The sequence below is a fragment of the Camelus bactrianus genome, chromosome 10, assembly GCF_048773025.1.
Source record: "Camelus bactrianus isolate YW-2024 breed Bactrian camel chromosome 10, ASM4877302v1, whole genome shotgun sequence".
Lineage (NCBI taxonomy): Eukaryota > Metazoa > Chordata > Mammalia > Artiodactyla > Camelidae > Camelus > Camelus bactrianus.
In genome coordinates this window covers 42,674,650-42,697,939 of record NC_133548.1, presented here as the reverse complement: position 1 = coordinate 42,697,939, position 23,290 = coordinate 42,674,650, and the positions used below count along the sequence as shown (strand labels likewise).

At 41.1% G+C, this 23,290-nt stretch overlaps 1 protein-coding gene across 2 annotated transcripts; it reads right to left on the bottom strand.

Annotated features, from left to right (window-relative positions):
- Positions 1-76: 76 nt before the first annotated feature.
- TMEM9B (TMEM9 domain family member B) lies at positions 77-14,232 on the bottom strand. 2 transcript variants are annotated; one of them, XM_010964894.3, is made up of 6 exons: positions 14,119-14,232; positions 13,413-13,643; positions 11,260-11,351; positions 7,506-7,614; positions 5,489-5,623; positions 77-1,271 (listed from the first exon to the last, which is right to left on the bottom strand). In XM_010964894.3, exons 2-6 carry the CDS (start codon positions 13,515-13,517, stop codon positions 1,116-1,118), a joined length of 597 nt encoding a protein of 198 aa, XP_010963196.1. In that variant the 5' UTR covers positions 13,518-13,643; positions 14,119-14,232; the 3' UTR covers positions 77-1,115. The 2 variants fall into 2 exon arrangements, with proteins under 2 accessions (XP_010963196.1, XP_045379913.1); XM_045523957.2 differs by lacking the exons at positions 13,413-13,643; positions 14,119-14,232 and adding an exon at positions 10,942-11,164.
- Positions 14,233-23,290: the final 9,058 nt, after the last annotated feature.

Here is a 23,290-nt window from a genome sequence, read left to right as displayed (position 1 = left end):
TGTCTTTGCATCTTCAAGTTCACTGCACAGCAAAAGAGAGAGGAGAGAAAAGTTAGGAGACATAGATACACTGGCAGGTGTTTCAAAAATTATTTTTATTGTTACAATTCAAAGAGGACATAGGAAGAAAAAAAGCCAGTTAACCAATAACTGTTATACCTTTCAGAGGCAGGCAACCAGTTCAAAGCTATACACACTAGAGCTCCAACGGCTGCCTCTCGACCTGACTGGAGATGCTGACAAACATGTGTATGTCATCAATCCAGGGGGCTTGGGTTTAAAAGAAAATTTCTTTATTGCAACTGTCCAAGTCCTTAGGATTCATCCTTAAATATACTAGAAGAAGACAAGAAAGACCACACACCAAGATTGTGTTTAGTCATTAGTGTAAACTAGCGAATGGCCAGTTTGTCCTAGGATGCATTGCATCAGACATCACAGTACATGAAGAAAATCTGCATTTTGTGAAGGGCCACCAGGCATTTGGGATTCAACTGACCATGAAGTACAGCCACAGGCCAACCAGATATCTAGATAATATAGTCAGTGCAAAATTCAAATAGGTAAGTCAGGGCTTTGATGAGGCTGGCTATGCTGCAAAATATAAATGAAACTTGAAAATAAAAGGCAAAGTCTATTTACAAAAGTATGTGTAGTAAAGTGGCTTGAGAAAAGTTACGTTAAGCACTTCCCACGCATCCCTCCCCTCCCCTGCCAAACAAAAACAAAAACACCACACAAAAACCCCACCTGAAAATTATCTTGAAAACCAAGTTAAAACTATGTGGTAAAAAAAAAAAAAAAAAAAAAAAAAAGAATGCTTTTTCCAGGTAAAGGACTTCAAGATAATTTACAGGCAGACTTATTTTTATTAGTAAAATTCATAATATGAAAGGTTTGTTGGCTGACTTTAAGGTGTGTGCTTTTACAAATGTCTCCACTAATGTGCTAACGAGAAAAGAAAATACCAAGCATCTTTCTGTTTCTAGTTTTGAATTTTCCAGCAAGAGTTGGTGAAATCAACAGGGCAGTAAAACAAAATCCAGGAAAACACAGTCAGTTTTTCCCCATTGTCTGCCTCATTTCTTTCTAGTCACCTTGAATTCGATTCCCAATTAGCTGAGGACAACATGACGGTCAAAGACGGACTTTCGCTGCTCTTGAACTTGAAGCTTCCAGCGCTGCTGGGCATACTCTACCTTATTCAGCACGTTGGCTCGACTGCGGGAGCGGGCCAGCACATCGTGGGCATTTGCAAAAGGCTGGTGATCCTAAAAGTCCAGGACGGAGAACATCAGATGGCATGACCAGTGGAAAACACACACACACACCCCAGCAGTTATCAAGCCATGGAGGAGCAGCTGGACTTTTCAAACAACAGACTGTCTAATTTGGCCAAGCAGTCTTACGCACTCAATTGCCAGAAGCAGGATGAATTCAACTACAGAAACAGGTGGTTCAAGTAAAATAAGCAATGAGGAGGTATTTGTGCTTATGTTCCCATGAGTCACCATTTCCAAAGACATTTCTCTTAAGAAACAGGGACCAAGACAAAGACACTGATCATTTATGTTAAAGAGAAGCCCTCCTTGGAGAGTAGGAGAAAGAAAATCTGTCTTCATGTTAATTATCTACATGTTACAGATACGGAAAGTAGGTTTTACTTTGCTTTATTCAATACTATATAGCTAATCTGTGGCTGAGGAAAGACCTGTCTTTTAATTTCTTGACTCCCATTATCTCAGAATTGTTTCTTGCCAGCTTGGAGCCACGTTCATCCTGGGAGATGAGATGACAGGATCCTATCTTGGTTGGTTTTAATCTCTCCCCATGCCGTCAACACATACAGTCAGCGTGTTCTCAGTTCCCCCTTCCCCAATCTGTGATAAAAGAGACATAGCTCAAGTGCTACAATTACCCTCTACTACCAAGGACAGTAAGGAATTATTACTTCAGTGTTTCTATTTGATAAAGACTTGAATCTTTCACTGCTGAACTCACAGTGGCTTCCATGTTAGTTGCTGCCTTGGGAAAAAGGCTATTGAAGGGTTACCCAGGTATCTGTGCAGAAAACCAACCTATCCTGGTCAAAGTAAACCAATGCCACTGATGTTTGTAGTCATTACACAGGAAACCACTATGCTAATCTATCTATGAATGAACTATAAACACAGCTGCCTACATGACAAAAGGCATTCAATACTAATTTATTGCTTTTGTTTGCCTTTTCCTTGATCTCTTTGTCCTGAACCCTGTGTTAGCAAAGCTTCTAAATGTTCCAACGTAGGATACAAGTCACAAGTCAGACCTCTTAAACTGAACTTTGCCTCTTGGAAAGAAACAATATTGTTTTCCTGTGCATGTTGGCAAAAGCTCTATTATATACCCAGGGCAGGAGTCAGCATGTCTATGGAAAGCTATACATAACCGCAATAACTATAACTAGACAGTGTTATAACACCTGGTCTCCTTTTTATAGCAAGACATTTATACAATGTTGACATTTCAAAGACATCAAAGAGTATTCTATAAAGGATCTTTCCCTGCCTTCTTTACCAACATTTCTTCAACTTCACTTAATTTAGGTAACATCTTGTGCAAACTCCACTCATTTTTTTTAAACTTACAAATGAAAATAATAAAAGAAATTGCATAAAGTTAAAAATGTTTCAAAGATGTAAGAAAGAAGGTGAGGAAAGAGGAAGGCGGCTAATGTTGGTGGTTTACTTTACTTCCCATCAGGAAATAAACCGACTCAAGGTCATCTAACAAGACTTAGCTCCCCTAACCTTGTCTTGGTGTCATATCTTCTCAACATACTGATTTTGTTCAGGTAGATTAAAATGACACTATACGAATATGGCGTTTCAATGAATGTGTATATAAAACATTATTACCATTGGTTTGTTTTGACATAAACAAAACTGGGAAGGATGTACTCTATCAGCAGAGTGCTTCTCAATTTCATAGTCCTGTTATTTACTATTCAAAGTAGGGGGAGAAACTTCCTAAGGAACAAGTTGAAAGGACTAAACAAACCAGTCAGTCCTTTTTGGTCTACTCTCCATCTATCAGAATAAGACTGAACTAGCTGCCCATGGTCATGGATGCTGGGAGAATGCAAATAGAGATTTACCCTTTATATATGTTTATTCTTTTTACACCTGATAAAATTACAATAAATACAAAACATGTTTTAATGTAATGCTTTGATAACAGCAATGATGTGTCATGGATATATGATACAGTAAATATTGTGACTACTTGCAGCGAGCTTCTTAACTATTTGTGCTAATTCTCACTGGACTTAAAATGCTCTACACCAAACAAATATGGAAAAAATGAAAACAGAATTTAACGAAGAACTTAACAAAAGCATTTTTAAAAATACATAAAGAGTGAAGAACTCTCATCTTGGATTAGCAACTATAGAAATGTAAATTTAACTTCTGTTTGTACGGAGTTGTTACCATAAATTCATAGCTCTGGTCAGAAAACCTCTCTCTGCCCAGATTCAATTTAACAGATATCCAAAAGTCAGCCAGGCCTTTCAAAGACAATGTTGTCATATGGTTGACATGCACACAGAATCAATCACAGGTGAACAAAATGGTCACTAAGCATGTGACCCTACCAATCAAGTGCCTTGCCTACATGTTTTCACCTACACATTCGGCCATCCTTTTCTTTTATGTTCTGTGAATTACGTTAACAGTGTCTATTCCTAAAATCAGGAACCGCATTTTTAATGCTGTAAGGGATATGGTTTAAGTCAGGCTGTCTATCTATGTGCCTGTAATGAAGTGGTTTGTGTGGCCTTCGGTACATAACATTTTCATATGTTAGTAGTTCTCAACTGCCCCCCCCCCGGGACATTTGGCAATGTCTGTGGACATTTGTGATTGTCATGATGGGATAAGGGGTGATACTGGCATCTAGTGGGTAGAAGTCAGGGATGCTACTAGATATCACACAGTGAATAGGACAGTCCCCCACAGTAAAGAATTATCTGACCCAAAATGTCAATGGGAAATGTCGTATGTGAATGAAAATTAACATGGGAACGGTGTTTGATGCTCTAATGCTTCCAGTGCACAACCTTCTAGTTTTCTCACCCCACTAGCCCCACTATGCCTGGTCTTTGACCACATCAGACCTCCAGTTTTGAACCTTCTCCCAACTTATTGGTTCTCTCCTAGAATTCTTTAAAATTAAATAGGCATTTCTTATATGATTAAAAATAAAAGGTGGAATCACATTATATTGGTCACTTCTTTTACAGGTCTGTTTCTGTTTCATTCGTCTCCTTATTCCTGGTACCCAGCACACTACCTGATATGGAAAAGTTACTATCTGTTGGTTGAATTAATAAAGGAAGCAAGGGGAAAAGAGGTAAACAGAGGTGTTTCTATGAAAGTTCTTGACAGAAGAAAAATGAAATCTTGCCCAAATAAGTTGAGGGTTCATAAGTGATATTCATGAGACAAGCAGGCTCTGTTTGTAGTTATAACTTAAGCCATCTAGTCAGGGTTCCTCTCTCATCTCTTACCTATGGGTCCACAAGCCATTCCTGAGTAAAAGGCCTTCTGAGTGCGGCTGGCAAGGGTTCATGCTGGCTCTGGACTTTGGAATTGATTTCTGAAACTCTACTAAATTTTATTCACTTCAAGGAACATAGTCCAATAACATAATCCAAAATAAAAAGTAATTTCTAAAACAAAATTATATATAATAATAATAAAATAGTGGAAAATTCAGAAACAAACCCGAATAGGATAATGACAAAACAAACAATATAGTTCTCTAAGCCATACTGTATAACAAATTTGTGGACTATGTTGATTTTTGGACATTTTTGAATGAAGTAATGTCAACATGAAAAGAGACCACAAAACAATTTACACACTGATTATACCAACTATATGTACAAATATGAGTTTTAAAGATAGGAAGAGAATCAGGAGTGATGGTTTCATTTTTCTCCAGAGTTAAAGATCATAGATTTTTTTTAAAGAAGGAGGAAAACAGGAAATATAAAACACCAGCAGGTTATCAAGCTGTACTTCATTAAGTAAAGAATATCATAGTCTTTATGCTTCACTTCACTAAAGCCTCTTTATCTTTTAAAATATTTGGTGATGCTGACAGGTAAGGTGTTCAGGCAGGAGCTTGGGGAGAAAACCATCTCAGTTGCTTTTCTCAATGTGAACAGGAAAAGGCAATGAAAGTTGTACCCCTGGAACTGAAAGGCAAAGCCTTGTACAGCACACTCACCAAGGATCACTGGTTTATACCACCATATTTACAGCTTTACAGAGCAATTTCCTCATAACGAGACATACACTAATATTAGAACTGTCTTTAGCTTTTCTGATTGAGGACCTGCTCCAGTACGTGAACATCTACCTGGGACCATCCTTCACTTGCACTGTACATCAGATGATGACAGAGACTGGCTGCGCACAGCCAGGGCACACTGAGAACTTACCCCAACATCATCATCGCTCTGTATCAGTTGTGAGTGTCCGAACAGGCGTCTCTTCAATATGGGCTCAACCAGCGTAAGATACACCATGTACAGAAGTAAGAGGCCCAAAATGGAGAGATAAATTATAATGGTAACCTACAGGAAATTGAAGATAAGTTGCATCTCTGTTCAAGCCAAGGAATCAGAATTTTGTATAATAATGTGAAAACCATAGTGAAGACTGCTCTATCTGTTAAGCATACAGGGTTTTTATACAAACCAGATTCCAACATAAGAAACAAACTCAACTCTTCACCAAAGTATTTATAGAAAAAGAGTAAAGAAAGCATTTTGTCTTTGGGATCTTTTCACCAGTCCTCAAAATTTCATCTTCACCTACTGCTAATCATTTTTCATCACTGCTAGCACAGCAGTTTTCTTTTTTCACCTGAATACAGTGTCCTGGATTCAACAGCACTGCTGTCAGACCACTTACAGGAACCCTAACAGAAAATGTAATTCAGATGAATTTTAACAGGATACTGTTTTAGATCAATTTAGACATACAAAAATACATTTTTAGGCAAATGATTTTCTTGAGATCTTATTCATGTGGTATCAAGCAGTAGAGTGTGACACCTCCCACTAGAATGGCTACAATTAAAGACAGACAATACCAAATGTTAGTGAGGATGTAGAGAAACTGAACCTTCATACAGTGCTGGCGAGACTGTAAAATGGTACAACTACTTTAGAAAACAATCTGGCAGTCACTTAAAAAGCTAAACATAAACTTACCTCTCTAAGGAATCTACCCAAGAGAAAGGAAAACATATATCCATGCAAAGATATGTACACAGATATTCGTGACAGCATTATTCATAAAAGTAAAAATCTGGAAATAATCCAAATATCCATCAACAGATGAATGAATAAACGAAATGTGGTATATTCCTATAATAGAATGCTATTCAGTAATAAAAAGGAATGAAGTACTGACACATGCTACAACATGGATAAACCTCAAAAACATGCTGTGGAAAGAAACCAGTCACAGAAGACCACATATTGTATGATTCCATTTATATGAAATGTCCAGATCTGTAGAGACACAAAGCAGAATAGTGACTGTCTAGGGCTGGAGGTGGGAATGGGATTAACTATAATGGGCAGGAGGGATCTTTCTGGGGTGATTGGAATGTTCTAAAACTGGATTTTTAAAAATTATTTTAAATTTTCTAAAATTTATAAAATTGTACACTTATAATGAGTCACATTTGGGGTATGTAAATTATACATAAAATTTTTGTTAAAAAATTAAAAAGTAATGTAATGATTTCTCTACAGGACAGCACTCTGCTGGAGCAAGAACTCTCCCACAGGGTCAATCACAACAGGAATCTTTGTAACTGGACCATCCTAGATTCCCCAAGGCCTTTTTTGGGGAGAAGGATGGGAAGCTTCATATTAAAAAAAATTGGGGAGAAGAACTGTTAGCCACTGTAAGTAAAGTAACTGAACTCATTAGAAGTCCAAATTGTCATGAGAGTGGATCTACGTTCCATTTCCTATAAGAGACAAAGACAGGAAATCTTAAAATCCAGGAGTGATGTTTCTAGACTAGAGTGGTCCCTATACATATCGTTTTTTCTAAGGAGTGAGAGGGCAGGAAGAGGAGGATCTAACCATACTGCTTTCTCACTACTCTTCGGCATATGTGACCCACAGAGAAGCTGGAATATGTTTCTGGAAAAAGCTAATTTCACACAGGGCTTGTTTTGTGCCATTTCACATATCACGTCTATCTAAGGTGTCCTAACTAATCCACAGAACATCTCAATGAGGCAGAATGAGAGCAAGCCTGTTTCTGCTTTTAGGGTGGGGGCTGGGGATGAGGAAGGAGGAGGTGAGAGGGTGGTAGAGAAGAGGGAAGAGCAATAGTTCAGGTAACGAAAATAGAATTCAGATGTCCAAAATTTTCTTTCTTGTCTAGATACCATTAAGCAGAAGCAGAAAAGATACATATATATATTTTTACCTTGATCGTAACAGAGCTTCTTTCCTCATATTTGCACTCACAGCGTAGACAGTATGCTTCTATGTCAGGCCCCCGCACAGGCATGGGGTCTACAACATGAAGGCAATCGCTGAAAAAAACAAAGATAAAATACTGCCTAAGCCTAGTTGGATTTTCTACTCGCACTAATCAACCCATTCCTGAAATCCAGAATAATCATTGAACTTACCCAACGAAAGAATATAAGGAGCAAATAATCAGTAATGGAAGTGAAATCAATTCCTCTCTCGATATTAGCAATTTGGTTAAGATTTAACAGTCTAAGAAACTATAAAGACACACATGTCGCAGCTATTTTTTCAAAAATGCTATTTATGGTTAAAAAAATGCACCTGAAAAAATCCCAAATGGGATTGAAAACTACTTAGTAGATCAGGTCATATTTAGACATTTTATTTATCAAGTAAAACTGCTTTAAATGATTTAAAGTGACCTGGAGCATTGTTCAAATATGAGATTACCTCTTTTATGAATTAACTAACATCATCTTAACTGCCAAAGTATGGTATATGAAGGGCTAATTATACCTAACAGTTGGTAAATTATGAAATGCTGAAAACTGAACACCAGAGCAAGAAACAATTCCTTTTCTTAATGAGCAAAAGTCTTTAAAAAGCATGGAGAAGTAGGATTAGGACAACAAAAATATTTTAAAATGAAAACTGATTACCTGGAAACAATATATAAAAATAATAGAAGGCTAAATGTTTTTGTTGTTGGATTTTGTTTATTTTCCCCCCATTTTCCAGGCCACTTATTTATAGGTTATGAAAAAGCAAATCTATCCAAAAATCTTTTCCCATAAATCTTTCAATTCTAGGGAATAATTAAATTCTCATTCTCCCCAGCTATTAAGAGCCTATGACTCTAATCACCTTCAGAAAAGAAGGCAATCTTTTCCTGTCCTTCTGCCAGCTGCTGGGCAATTTTCTTCCCTTTCGTCATCTCTTCCAGGCATTTCTAGCTGCCTTAAGGACTCTACTATAGCATTCTGTCTTACTCCAACTACTTTCTTGGGGGCGCCCGATGCTCCAGGCTGATTCTTTCCCTTTGCCCTATCAGAACATAGTTTTTCAGACTCATAGACATAGAGTACAAACTTGTGGTTGCCAAGGGGGTGGGGGGTGGGAAGGGATAGGCTGGGAGTTCAAAATTTGTAGATACTGACAGACATATGCAGATTAGATAAACCAGATTATACTGTATAGCCCAGGGAAATATATACAAGATCTTGTGGTGGCTCACAGCGAAAAAAAATGTGACAATGAATATATGTATCTTCATGTATAACTGAAAAATTGTGCTCTACACTGGAATTTGACACAACATTGTAAAATGACTATAACTCAATAAAAAATGTAAAAAAAAAAAAAAAGAACATAGTTTTTCATTTTCTGTTCCCTCTTAGCTATGGCATAAGGAAGAAAACCCAAAATAGCATAAGTGATAAACATTCAGTCAGTTTGCCTTAACAGATAATTTAATTTTAACAAAAGTAGTAATGAAAAAAAAAGTCTCAACTGGCAGAATTTCAATTAAGAATTCTCACAACTCACACCATACAAGTATGTGATATTTGTTCCAAACATATAGAAGACCAGGAGTGCATCCAGCTGGATGCTGACATAAAATAGGCAGAGGAAGCAAAATCCCATTGCAGGGGCACCTATCTTAGAATCACAGCAGTCATCCAGCCCAGCACTCTCGGACAGGGTCACCTACACAAGGTCATAGAGTAAATCAGTAGCTAAAAGGACCAGAATTCAGGGCTCCTGCCTCCTAGGACAGCTGCCCTTTATCTCTCTGAACCTCAGGAAAATGAAACTTCTCTCCTATTTAGTTTCCCATGTCAGCTTCAAAAGCCTTAGGAATAATACCTAAGCATTACTTGAGAATCTAAGTGTTGAGTATTCAGTGTTTCCTTTGAAGTACAAATACAGTTTAATAGCAAGGAGACTTTGAGCACTGTGCAGAGTGGGAGAGGAAGCAGGAAGGTTGGCTCTGGCCGGCCAGTCACTGTAAACACCAAACCCAGAACTCAAGCACTTTAGTAACTAGGCAACACCTCCCCCTAGTGGCAAAAGGAGGACATTACCAGCTCTAAATCATACCCCAAACATAAACTAGAGAACTCAAACTTTTCTAAAGTTAGACAGCATAAGTCAATGAAGAATTAAAGCTAACAACTGGACACAATGGGAGCCAGAAGGTAAAAATACACCTAGGGTCAGACAGATACTGGACACCTCGTAAAGCCATAATTATCTCCATTAGTCATAACGCACCTACCCTTCTAAAGCCAGTTAAAAACTTGCAGGGGCATCTGTGAACCTATCCCCAATAAAAGGCTAAGCTGCTGGAAGGACGCAAGGGAGAAAGGGAAGAAGAGTCCCAAAAGAAGCCTTGATTTCAACTGTTTATTTTCAAAGCTCCCTATTTTCACCAGTAACCAAGAATAATTGATATACAGTTCTCTGTGAGCCTCGAATAAAAGTTAGTGAAAAGATTAGTGTTAAACACCTGAATAGTGAGTTCATTTACCACCCTAAGTAACAGGCATCATATTGTATTACTGATAATACAACAAACTGATTCTAAGTGCTCAATATATTTGAGAAATTTATAGAAATAACTTATTTGAGCTTTCTTTTCATATAAAGTAGCTTGCTGACAGAAAACCTGTAGGAAAAGCTAAATCACTTTGTAATATGAGACAATTTAAAGTGGAACACAGACACTCATAAGAAGTTCTCAGGAACACACTTATCAAATACCAGACTGAGCCTAAATGCATATCATGGCAGGAGCAGACAATGGCATCAGAAGAGCTAAACATTTTCAAAGGCTGCCTTTTCTTTTTCAAAATGAGCTTGGAATACTGTAACCAAATGAGTTTAATTCTGCTTCCAAACATTTGAGGCTATTTAGCTATGAAATCAGGCATACGTGAAAGTACATAATATTTGGAGTTATTTTTCTTCTATGCCTATCCTGGCAATCTTCCATCATGAACCATAAAACACCCCAGTCCATGGGCAGGAGCCCATCCATCCTGCTACAAAACAACTGCTTCCCAATCATTTTATGGCACATGCAGAAAAAGCTATCATTTGTAAGGTCCACTGGGATAAACAGAAAAGGCTGCTTGTGGCGAGCCAGTCAGGATCCCAGTCATCACAGGGCTGCCTGATGATGCCAAGGGCTGAAGGGATCAGTATCTTGGCACACCTATAACCTGCTCGTGGTGCACCAATTGGTACACACTGATATTCATGGCTCAATCCCATTCCTTCTGGAGCCCTTTGACACTTTTAAACAAATCCCCTATATTTGGCAATATATCATCAAAACCTTCAAGCTGTAAAAATTATAACCCAGATAAATGAAGTTTGCTTACCTTCCACTGAGAAGCAAGAAGGAGGACCAAAATTTACGGGAACACAGGAAGGTAGGTATGGGAATTTCAGGTGCCACAAACTCAGCCCCATCCCCATGAAAAACCTTCCCTGCTTGGGGCTTGGTGTTTTGACATTTCTTTAGGCTTCTATCATGCACTGAAGGCATTATTCTTAGTTTCTCAAATGGAAATAGAATTCAACACCTTTGCTTAAAAAGAAATACTACAGAAAACAATACATTGGATGAATATTATGGGCTAACAGTGACAACCAAAGAAAGAAATTTGACAGGTAATTCAGTTATCTAGAATACTTACCAATCTTTCTGGGATATGTTCTTATTATAAATACTCCCAGGAGTATCTTTATAGGGAGGACAGATACATTTACATCGGACATCATCGAAATTCTGTAACCAAAATGAAAACTTGGTATAGCTTGTTAATAGTTTATCATAAGTATTTTAAAGAATTGCAACATATACATTTTGCTAAGCATCACCTGCCAAGTAGTCTAAAACCATTCATTTAAAATTTTAAATCACTTTGAGAGATACAAGTTTTTAAAAGCCATTGGTAATGTGAACGAATCATTATATATTACCTAAAATTAACTTTGAAATAATACCTAGCACATGATCTGTGGCTCATTAATCACATTTATCGGTCACACAATAGTCAAACTGTGCCAAAGTTATCATCATCTACTTGCCAGTAGAAAGACACAGTAAACACATAGCTGTGCCTGCAAATAAGAATGCTGATTATAGAAGGATGGGGAAATATCAAACTAAAAGTTACAGAGGAAGTCATAATTATCCTACCCACTATCCTTCCACCCTTTGGCAGAAAGGCATTGATATGGATAAAATGGGTTGGGTCAGAGTCCTATAGAAGGGATGAGGTTTTAGAGGCACCCAGCACAATTAGAAAGGAAGATCATAAGGAAGTAGCTTGAGTGTAGCCAAGTTCAGTTTGGTCTACCCTTCCCAGGAAACTGCTTCTAATCTTGGGGGACAGAAAGGACAACTACTGATAAAGCAAGTTTCAAGAGGTGGAGGAAGAAGTGACTAAACGTATGACTAGAAGGGTAGGAGATGCTTCCTCAGCAAAAGGGAATTCTAATCTGAGAAGGTAGTGGCTCTTTAGTTCCCAGAGGACCAAGCCCAAAGCTTCTATATTTAGTGGTATGTCTAGCAGAGTTGTTGAGAATTCATTTATTCATTCAGCAGCTACTTAGTGAGCATTTGTCCTGTGCCAGAACTGGTGTTAAATGAGGTGGATGCAGATAAGCGTAAGAGATGGTTCCTGCCTGTAATGAGGACACACCTAAGTAAAGGAGACTGACAAATACACGGTTACAGCACACCACTTAAAGCGATGACAGCAGATATGCAGAGTGCTCCAGCAATGTTTTGAAAGTCAGGAGACTTGCTGCTGTCCCTGTTTCTGGTGGGAGGTAGGGAAGATTTCAAAAATAACTCCTGATCAAAACCCTCTGAACCTGTATGCTTGTCACCCATCTATCCCAGTCCCTATATTTAAAGCTGTTATAGATTAAAGCTTCTGTTTTTAAAATATGCAAATACCATTGCTGTCCCATCACATTAATGTGAATGCCTTCTGTTTCCCCCAATAATGAGCTAGCTCATCAGGAGGAAGCACAGGGCAGGTCTGAAGGGTATGGGCATGAAGGGGACTAGAGAGCAGCGCCAGGGGACTGAAGGGCCAAGAAATGGAGCAGGGGAGAAGGCCACAACCTTACCTCTCCTGTAGTTTGCATCCTCCCTGACTCACTAAATAATCAAAAAGAGAGAAGGCAAGAAAGGGTCTAGGAGGTCCTCGAGGGAGTTAGGTGAGTATATTAGGCTGGTGTGAGAAACTCTGTAGGTCCTACTAAGAAGGAAGGCTGCCGGGAGAAGCAAGTTCCCACAGTGGGAAGGGAGGAGCTGAGGGTAACGTTAGTTCCTAAGAGGTAAGACATCTATGAGATGGGGGTTTCCTATCATTTTGGCTTGGGGAATAGGGTGGCGGTTAGTCTGTGAGGCTGGCGGAGGGCGGCGGTAGACCGTCAGAGCTTAAGGGCGGAAAGTTAAAGGCTCTCAGAGTTGGAAAGGCTGTAAAGTTTGAGGTGGGTGCTGTCGGGGCTGGGGAGGGAAATGTGAAGGAGGCAGAGACGCTGTCCCGGCGGTGGGCACCGTCCGGGCCGGGTGGAGCTGGCGGGGTGGGGGGCGGGCTGTCGGGGACTGGCGTGGGGTCGGGGGTCGGGGCGGGGACTGTCAGCCTGGCGGGGCCGGAGGGCGGGATGCTACCCGGCAGTCCGGAGGGTTACAGCTGGGAGGCTCTGCCAGGGCTGTGAAGCTAAGGGTCGGGCTGCCAGGGCTGGGAGAGGACTGGGGTGGGGCGCAGATGGACAAGGACGGAAGCAGGGAAGGAGCTCCGGTTCTGAGCGAAGGCTGGGCGGGACTCACCTTGGCCGCGTCTGACAGCTGCACCAGCAGCAGCACGGAGAGCGCCAGGCAAGACAGGCTGAGCATGGAGCCAAGACGAAGGAGGCCTGCCCACAGGGTCGCCATCGCTGCCAGGCCCAGCAGTCCCCACAGCCCGGAGCCCTGGAGACCTGCTCCCGGCCGGGCTCCGGCTCGGGCTCCTCCGCCCGCACTTCCGTCTGGGCCTTCGCGTCACGGGCCGCGCGGGGTCAACTACGAAACACATTCACCCCGGAAGCGGTTCCCGGTGCCAAAGACCCCGAGGCTGCGCGGAGCCGGCGCGGGCCAGGCCTACGCTCGGGCCCCAGAACGGAAGGCAGCCCCTCTGCGCGGCAGCCTGGGCCCGGCAGTGCTTGGGGGCGCTAGCGTATCTTTCCCGGGCACAGAAGCAGCGGCGCTGTGGACCCCCCAGTGCTCTGGGAAGTCCTCCCACCAGGGAGACCCCCACCCCGGCCCAGCAAGCCCTGGATTTCAGATGGGGGTCCCGAGCGACCCCTGCGAGGCCGGAGCTGTTGGTTGCTGCCTGGAGGCCGGAGTGAGCCTAAGCCCCAGGAATTGCTGAGAGGCGGCCCATCCTGGCGGGCGCAGGCGGGGCGGGTGCTGGGCATGGGGGCCGAGCCATCCCTTCCCGGGAAGCCCACTCCCCGTCAGGCGGCCAGGGGCCCTCTCTGGCACTTTGGGTGCTGACCTGCGGGCCACGGGCCTCCTGGACACCGGTCCCCGCGAGGTTTCTAACGATCTCTGAGCTGCCTTCGTGGGTGTGGCCTCGGTTTGAGGCGCCCCGCTTGCATTCCGCTGGCGGCTGACCGCCTAGGCCCAGCCTGTCGCCGAGAAATGGGCCACAGCGGAGGGCCAGGCTTCGGAAGGTGTGGAGTTGGCGAAAGAACCAACTCTTTCCGGTAGCCTCCTCCGCCCAGGATTCCAGAAGGTGGAGGATCGTAGCGCTACAATCCTGTTTAGGGCGACTGGTCCCAAAGTCAGAATTGAGGGAGCACTGACCGATCTTTCCCAGAGCGGGTCATCCAACGCAGGTAACTTAGGAGAACCCTAGAGATGGCACAATGTCTCCAATTAAAATATTTTTCAGTTAGTAGAGACAGTAGGAGGTAGTGGAAAGGCTGCAGGGGCTCATCACAACCTCTGCGGATTTGTTGAATCACTTTGGATTTGTTGAATCACCTTGGTCCAAACACTTACCTTTTCTGGGCCTCTGGTTCTTGGCTCAATAAAAGGGGGTTGAACTTTTATCTATGGATTTCAAATTCTGCATTCATGGAATATCTGTGTCTCTTCCTCTAAACAAAACTTAAATGTGGTCTTTTCCTAACAGAATTTTCTCAGTATGTTTCTCCTATGTGATCCTTGTTGATGCTAAACTCTAAAACAAGAAGGTATCTGATATTACACCAAATATATTTAGACCCTTTCAGTCCCAAATGGCAAGTGGTGCTCAGTCCCAACCAGAACCAGAGTGGCAGGACTAGATGACCTTTCACCAAGGCCCCTCCAGGCTTCCCTGAGAAGATGCTGTCACATTAATTATCAGGTTTTCTTAGTGGGTGTCCTGCTGGCCTGAAGGCAGTCTAGAGACACCGGGGGTCAAATGTGTCTGACTGTGAGGTACTTGTGGATCTGCAATTGCTAAAAGCTGTCTCATTAGCAAGTCTGGGATCAGTTTTGAGTTAATCGTATAGGTCTGGCATCTGAAGGAGTGCTCACTCTTTGGCTGAAACCTCATAGGCCTTCCCTTCCTTCTTCAAAATTCTTCTAAGGGCCTTGATTGGGGGTACAGAGACTTAGAGGAAATATATAGTAATGCTTCACCAAGTACTCTAAGTCTGGGCAGAATTATAGTTACACTGTCCAACATGGTAGTCACTAGCCACATGGGGCAGTTGAGCACTTGAAGTGTGGCTGGTCTGAATTGAGATATGCTGTAAGTATAAAATATACACTGGATTTCAAAGACAATGCAGAAGACATAAAATATCTCAATAATGTTTTTATATTAAGGTTGAAATCTTTTGGATACATTAGGTTAAATAAAATATGTTATTAAAATAATTTCACTTGTTTCTTTTTACTTCTTAAATGTAGCTACTGGAAAATTTAGTATTTATATTAGGCATAGCTATTCTAGAATACAGGATGAGGCTGCCACAAGTGGAGTGTTACCATAAGATGGTTGCCTGGCTGGAGTCTTAGTGAAGACACAGGCGTGGGTAAGGAGAGGGGTGACAGAGATGAATTGGCACAGCTAGAGCCAGAGGTTTGTGGGGGTATACATTGCTAAACAATATAATTCTAGGTGATTCAGTGGAAGTAGAGGCATCAGTTCTTGTTCTGCCCGCTCACACCTGGATAACTCTTACTTCCCCTTAGGTCAGGGGTCTTCTAAACTAGAAAGCCTTCCCTGACTTAGGTGCACTTCCTTCTGTTTGTACAGATCTCTTTCCTAACTTAACCCATTATGATAAAATTATCTTTTCATATCTGCCTCCATACTCCCAACCTCTACCAAAATATTTTAAATGCTTTGAGAGCAAGGGCCTTGTTTATTATCTTTGTACCTGGAGACTGGGATAGAGTAAAAACCAATAAAAGTTTGTGGGGACCTGGAAAAGGGAAATTGGAGAGGCTCCTCTTGTTAGTCTCCAAGAATCAGGTATTGAATCCTACTTCATTCCTCTCTGACCATCAGAGGGCAATGCTGAGATGCCCAAAGAAGTGCAGATGGGATCTGGGCACCATAGTAGGCAGGAGGGGAGAATTCTGGCCTAGGGTATTCGCAGACCTTCAGGTCACATCAGAGTTGTTCTATTTAAAGGCAAGACTGAGTACCCACTCTTCCTTGCTTCCCTGTGATTAGGTTCCCTACTCTATTCCACTTAAGGAATGACAGTTTCAGGTGCACCTTCCCACCAGGCCTGAGCCCTCTCACTTCTTTGTTAAGGCCTGTAAAATTCTCTAGTGGGGCATGGTCAGGAGAGTAAGAGGAGCCTTCTCTAAATATAAGTGTGGAAGTCAGAAGGTTAGGAAGCAGAAGTGACAATTTATGCATCTGGGACAAATGTATGAGTCCGAGGTTTTTCTAGCTCTGTCTGCAGTCCCTCACCCCCTTGCCTCTCCAGTGCTCAGATGGCTCTCTGGACACCTCTTTCTTAGATCTCCACCTCATTCTTTCTGATCTACTCAGCAGTTGCCCAGGCCGCAGCAGTCCAGGAGAACAAATGGAATCATGCGCAGCGTCAGTGATGATGGTTTCCTTGGAATGTGTCTCCAGTGGTTACAGCAGGACACACACACTCACCCAGAAGTTCTTCTAGTTATTTATGAGCATACCCTGTAAATGTCTCAGAGGAGCCCTCTTCTTTACCACGTGCATCAGCAGGATGCTCCCTCCTACTTAGCGCCCTTTAGTGAGATTTTCTGCCTTCCCTCACCCCCCACTGCTACCTGTAGAGCCACATAAGTATGGTATGCCATCACTTGCTGGCTCCCACCATGGTAACAAGGTATGAGTCCAGAATGTTCTCTCTGTTCCTAGAGATGCTGGTATCAGCAAGAGCTGACAAGTTACTGGAATCCATTAAATAAAGCAATACAAGGTTTAGTACCAAAGCAGGGAGAATTTTTAAAGTTTCTTTCAGAAGGCTACTAAATCAGTATTCTTGGTTTCCCAGTATCTTATGTCTTACAATACCCAAGGAAAACATTTCCTCCTGACTGCTAGCATTTTCAAATAAATGAGATAACTGTTTTACTTGTATCCATTGCCATTTTTACCAATACAGTACATTAAAAAAAAATCAACTGGCATTTCACAGCAGACCCTGCCGCAGCCCTCTACATGCCGAATTTCTACTCCCCAGAGACAACTTCTTTCTTATCTTTTAGTTATCTCTTCTAGGATTTATCTCCATATTTCTTAATAATATGCTTATACTACTAGTTCTTGATTTTTCAGTTTGGGCTATTATTTTACTTCTTACTATAGGAAATAAGCTATGTATTTATATTCCAATGCCCTCTGATAAACACATGTATTATTTCTCCATCCTCCATCCCTCAATATACCTGTATCATCTTACTTAGGTAAATTACTATTCCTTACATTATTATGATTGTGTACATATTATTTATAGTTGGTCCAATCAGCATAATATGATTTCATTTCCTTTTTTTAACTGAAGTTAGCCATTGCCTCTTTTTCCATGTTTCTTAAGTATTTTGCATTCAAGTATCTATAATTTATCTCAAACTCTCCTCTCAATACATTCAAACACATCAGAGGGCTATCAGTTTATTTTTTAAATTAAAGACAACTTTCCCAGGGTCCATCATCCTCCTGCACTCTAGACTGGTTATTCTTTAAGCCCACTGCACAGGTTTTGTCCTAGAATAATTTTATCATTTCATCCCCATTTCTACTTCTTTGGTTTTTTCTGAAAGATTGCTATCATCCCACCTTTCTTTTGAATTTTCACATTTCTGTTACTGTGTTTTTAATCTTCTAGAGCACTTTCCTGACCACCCCTCTCTCCTTTTTAAATGGCATTCCATTCCATCTGGGAATACAGTATCTTATTTCTCTGAGGATATTTCTAATGTTTTGTTTCTTGAATTGTCTATGTTGAGTTTTTCAGCCTTTGTTTCTTTTTTTGTGTGTGTGTGTGTGTGAGAAGCTTTTCTTAAATATCTGGAGATCCTTGGCTATTCATTTATATGGCAGAGGGAGGCATTAGAAAACTGATTGGAAGCTTTGTGAACATAGGGCTTGTAATTAGTAGGAGACACTGAAGTATTTTTCAAACTTCTGGTCGCAAACCCATTACTGGTTTGAGAAATCAATTTTATCACCTGCAAGCAACTTTTTTTCCCCAAATGACAGAGTAGAGCAGAAAATACTGTATCAGACTCACACATAAAAAGGAGATTGTTTTGTGAAACTTTGCTTTCACAGATTCACACATATACATTATATATACAGTCAATTCCGTAAAATGAGAATTTCTTACTGTGGGAGTTGTCTCAAACAAGTTTGAAAAAAATACCATAGGGTATTCTAGGAGGTTTCCAACTGTCAAGATAGGTAGTTTTTTTCTTTTGGAAGGAGAAGTAGGTTTCTCTGGAGAAAAGTTCTCTAAACTCCTGCCATCTGGTCTGGTAGCCAGTGTTCAATCAAGTGTTTTTTGAGCACTTACTTTGTGCCAAACACTCTTCTAGGTACTTGGTGCACATCAGTGTGTAAAACAGACAAAACTTTCTGCCCTCTTGGAAATTGACACTCCAATCGAGGAGACAAAACAATAAGCACAATAAGTTGTACAGAATTTAGGTATTGCGCTGTGGTAACACGGTAACAGGACGGAAAGCTGAATACATGCAAGAGAGGAGATGTGTTAGGAGTGGTGAACATTCTGGTTATTTCATGAATGAAGTAGAAAGCAAGGCCATCATCTGAGAGTGAGAATGGGGAAGGCAGTGTTAGCGGCTGGAGAAGAAAAGAGAAGGTGTGAAATAACTTAGGAACACAGCCCAGCAAACTACACCCCGTGGCCAAATCCTGTTTTTGTACTGTCTGCAAGGTAAGAATAATTTTTATCCTTTTAAATGGTTGGGAAAGAAAAACTAAAGATGAATACTAAATTCTGACATGTAAAAATTACATAAAATTCAAATTGAATTCATTTACATACTGCCTTTGGCTACTTTCCTGTTACAGTGGCAAAGTAGAGTACTTGTGAAAAAGACTATGTGACCTGAAAAACCTGAGATCCTTACCATCTGGCTATTTGCAGAAAAAGTTTGCCAACCCCTGACCTAGACTAGGAAGGTGAATGATTAGGGAGATATGATTGTTGGGTAGTGTTGACGGCCTGAGAGTTATGGTCTTGGATTTAAAGTGAGACCAGTCAGCATGGCTGGGGCATAGGTGTAGGCAAAGAGTTGGCTTTGACTACATTGACTACAGTTGTGGTCTTGTGAAGTGAGTGCAACAAAAAGAGAGGGTAAACTGAGTTGAAAGTATATGCAAGGGAATCATTATAACTACTGACCAAGGGATTTAAGTTGGTTATGAAGGGAGGAGAGGAACTCAGAGACATTAGGGACAGTGAGGTGATAAGCAAGGGAGTGCTGGAATCAGGTTGCCACGAGATGGCTGGAAGACAGTGCCAGTGGTCAGACAGTCAGACACGTGAGCCTGAGATCATGGAGGGGTTCCCGTTTTGGGTAATAAATAACAAGATCTAAGATATGACTCTGGGAGAGAATAGCAGGGAATGGTGGAGGATAAAATCAGTAGAAGACTGTTTTTCAAGTAATCGGTATGTCAGGGGCTGAATATAATTAAATCCCAAGAATTAAATCTGGAGTAGTGTTGAGGGGAGTGAAAGGAGCCAAGAGCTAAACTTACTGGGAAAAGAGTGGGGATGACCCAAGGGCTTGTAGATTTCATAGATATAGCAACAACGAAGGGATGTAAGTGATATAATTTGATGGCATGAGACTCAAAGCTGGGGAGTTTTAAGGGAAGGCAGAGGGAGAAATGTCTGCAAGCAGTAATGAGGAACAAGGGGATGATCTGCCCCCATCTCTAGGACCAGTAATAGAACTGGGGGAGAAAAACCCACCTTGAGAGGGCTGCAATGAAAGCACTGTCCTAAGAGAACAGCCATGTGTCAAGGTTCTGGGATCTAAGTCAGGGTAAGAGCACCCTAAATCCCTATTTTAGTAGGATGCCTCCTCTCAGCTGCCAGTTGTTCTTGGTGGCTCCAACTAGTTCAGTTTCTCTAGGGGATAAACACACGAACAGGGGGTGAGGATCTCAGGTCTAACTTACTTTATAGTCTTTCAAGTAGTCATCCTGTTTTGTAGCCCTTTACCCTTACCACTAGCTTTTCAGATAACCGCTGTCCTCAATTCCTCAATCTTTTCTGGGGTTGTGTGGCACACTTCTGCTTGTTTATTATTATTATTGCCTCCCACTGACTGCCCCCTCCTGAGCTTAGGTTTCTGCTTTCTCTGGTCTGCTCCATCAGTTGTTACTTGTCTTTTGTGTTCCAGCTTCAAAGATTTCACTGACATTGCTTGGGTGCTGTTGTATTTTCTCCCATTTTCTTTGTCTTCATTGGTTTATGTCATTTAACATTCCTTTACTGTCATTTTAGTGAGGTTTCAGTAGGGAGCTAAATTTCCGGTCCACCATTTTTAATAAGATGTTGTCAACAGGAGTTTTGTTATGGGGCCAAATGTGTCTGCCTGGCTTGCTCTTCCCAGGATGCTTCTGAGTCCCTTAAACACATGGCTTCTAGTATACATGGACAGATCTAAATCCCAGTGGTGGAGTCAACTCAGGCTGATGTTGGGATTCCCACCCATTTTCCCTTCCCTTTAATTGTCAGTCTTTTCAATTCCTGGCCTTCTGCTTTCCTGCTAATACAAGCTTTTATTTCTGAAATTCTACTCTCCTTGGGGCCTACCCAGCTGGATCTTCCTCTCTGGCTGCACTTCTTCAGATCTTAGAACATACACTCCTGTGATCAAACTGGTCTTTATGAAACCTGTTCACTTTAATAGACTTTCTATTCCCCAACTGGTTCCTGTATACAACAGAGAAACTATCGTGAACTCAGACACGTGGGGGATAGTTTCTGTAGAACTTTCAAAACAGAGTAATTGCTTCCTCATATGGTCAGCCCTAGAAACAATCAAATTCTCATGTCCTTACCCATTTTCAAAATAAGTAAGATGAAAACCACTACAGCAGCCTCCCAAGTATAAGGTCATCCAGTGCATCTTAGGAGTCCAGCACTTCAGAATCCCAAGATATCCCATATTAGTTTGCCAAATGATGAAAGCAAAGTTAAATTAATGTTAACCAGGCTCACAGGACAGAAGATTGTATGTCCCCACTCCCTCTGTCCTCAAAGTCTCTCCTCTGGCAAACACAAGTATCTCTACTAGATCAATCACACTCCTATCCCCAACCCATTTCTCCTGCTTAAGGCAACTGGCAAAGTTTGGGTATGTCAACATTGGAGTATGTGGAGAATTAGGTTTTCAGTATTAATTACAAATTGGGAGCCTACTCTGGCTCCAGTAAAAACGTTGCAAGGATTTCCCCTCTCTGATTTTGGTGGCTGGAGTTTGTTGGGAAGGGACACAGGTCCAGGAAAGAGTGTGATAAAGGTGCTAGAAAGGAAAGAACAGGGCTTGTAGTCATCAGGCTGATAGAACCTTAGGATAAGTAACTACCTAAAAGCAGGTGAAGATCCAGCCTTTTCTCCATTCTGGTCAGGCACCTGGCAGCCCCAGTCTTCTGGAACATACCACAACCCTTGAATAAAAAGGTCTTTGAGAAAACAGTTGTCACAATGCCCACATGCTTGACATCATGTGAGAAACAGCTGCCAGTAGGTCATTGGCCAGACAAGTAAGGATAAAATAAGAGAGTAGCATAGCTCAGGAAGCACTGATAGTGGAAGGAAGAAGTAGCAGCTGACAGAGGGGTCCAAGCTATAACACACAGACTAGCTTGTCTCTGCTTTTTGATTTCTTGAGAACAAGAGCCTGCCACTCTTCAAAGCTAGAAAAAAAGCTCATAATTTCAGTCCTGATTGAGTCTATGTTTGTTGTGATGGCAACAAGTCAAAAAGAAACATTTGATTCACAATGCCATTTAATAAAGATGTCCTAGAATCAAAGAATTTTGACATTAGAAATGACTTCAGAAGTCTCCTTATCCAACCTTCCACCCAATGCAAAGTCTCTCTCAAATATTGCTAGGAAATGATCATCCCACCTTTCACCTCCAGTTAAAGAGAATTTGAGACAGTCCATGTAATTGTGCTAAATAGTTGTCTTGATACTACTCTGAGCCTTAGCTTTTCCATCTGTAAAATTATGAACAATACTACCTTCTTTGCAGGAGTTAGTATAGTCCCTGGTTTAAAGCAGATGCTTCCCTCCAACCGAGTCAGGACATGCCCCTCTTCAACCTCCGTCTATTGGAAAAGCTTGCCTTCTGATGCCAGAAAGAACACTTTCCACATGGCAGCTCTGAAGACAATAATCAGGCTACCATTGCCCTTTTCTGGATGCTCCACAAATTTTATGCACATCCCCGCCTTGCATTTGACATCGCCTACACACAGAGTCCTTGATACTTCAACACACAGAACGTGCAATCAACAAAATCCCAACCAATAACATCTACACATGAACATCCGTTTATCCAAGTTCTCCCCCGCTGTGAAAGTGCAATAGATTTTTAAAAAATGAAAGTCAGGATGTATTTTTTAACTCTGTTAAAACTTAATTCTGCTGATTTCATTCTACTAAGATGATTATGAATCTTGATTCTGTTGCTCATTTTTAAGAGTTTGATTGCTTAAGTCTTTTTACATTTTTTATATTTAGAATAAATGGACAAAAGACAGAAAACCTTTTGAGGTGGAATAGTAGTATTATCTGAGTAGTGATAGAACCATAATTTCTAGATTGTGACAACCACTGTCACAGCTAAAGAATGTTTCCTGTTGACTAGTAACCACACTGTTTAAATACTAAAAATATTAAGACTTAAAATTGTTTCTATCATCAGTAAAATACATTTATGTGGAATGTCATTAGAGAGGTTCATTCAACCCTTCCCTTTCCCAAACTTCTCTTATTTCCTTGAACTAAAGAAATATTTCCTTTCTAAATAAATACATTTATATAAATAAAATTTCTAGGAGTAAGTGTTTTCTCACACACTGCGGATCCACGATAAAAGATTGCTCTCATATACAGTTAAATCTTCGAGGGACTACCATATGCCAACCACTTAACATGGGTTATCTCACTTGATACTG

What these genes read in the sequence shown, in the direction of transcription:
- TMEM9B (XM_010964894.3), bottom strand. Translation starts at nt 13,517, where the DNA reads ATGGCGACCCTGTGGGCAGGCCTCCTTCGTCTTGGCTCCATGCTCAGC. An exon ending in AGCTGTCAGACGCGGCCAAG is followed by an intron (nt 11,352 to 13,412) that starts GTGAGTCCCGCC and finishes TTTTGGTTACAG; the next exon opens with AATTTCGATGATGTCCGATG. An exon ending in AGAGCGATGATGATGTTGGG is followed by an intron (nt 1,272 to 5,488) that starts GTAAGTTCTCAG and finishes CTGGACTTTTAG; the next exon opens with GATCACCAGCCTTTTGCAAA.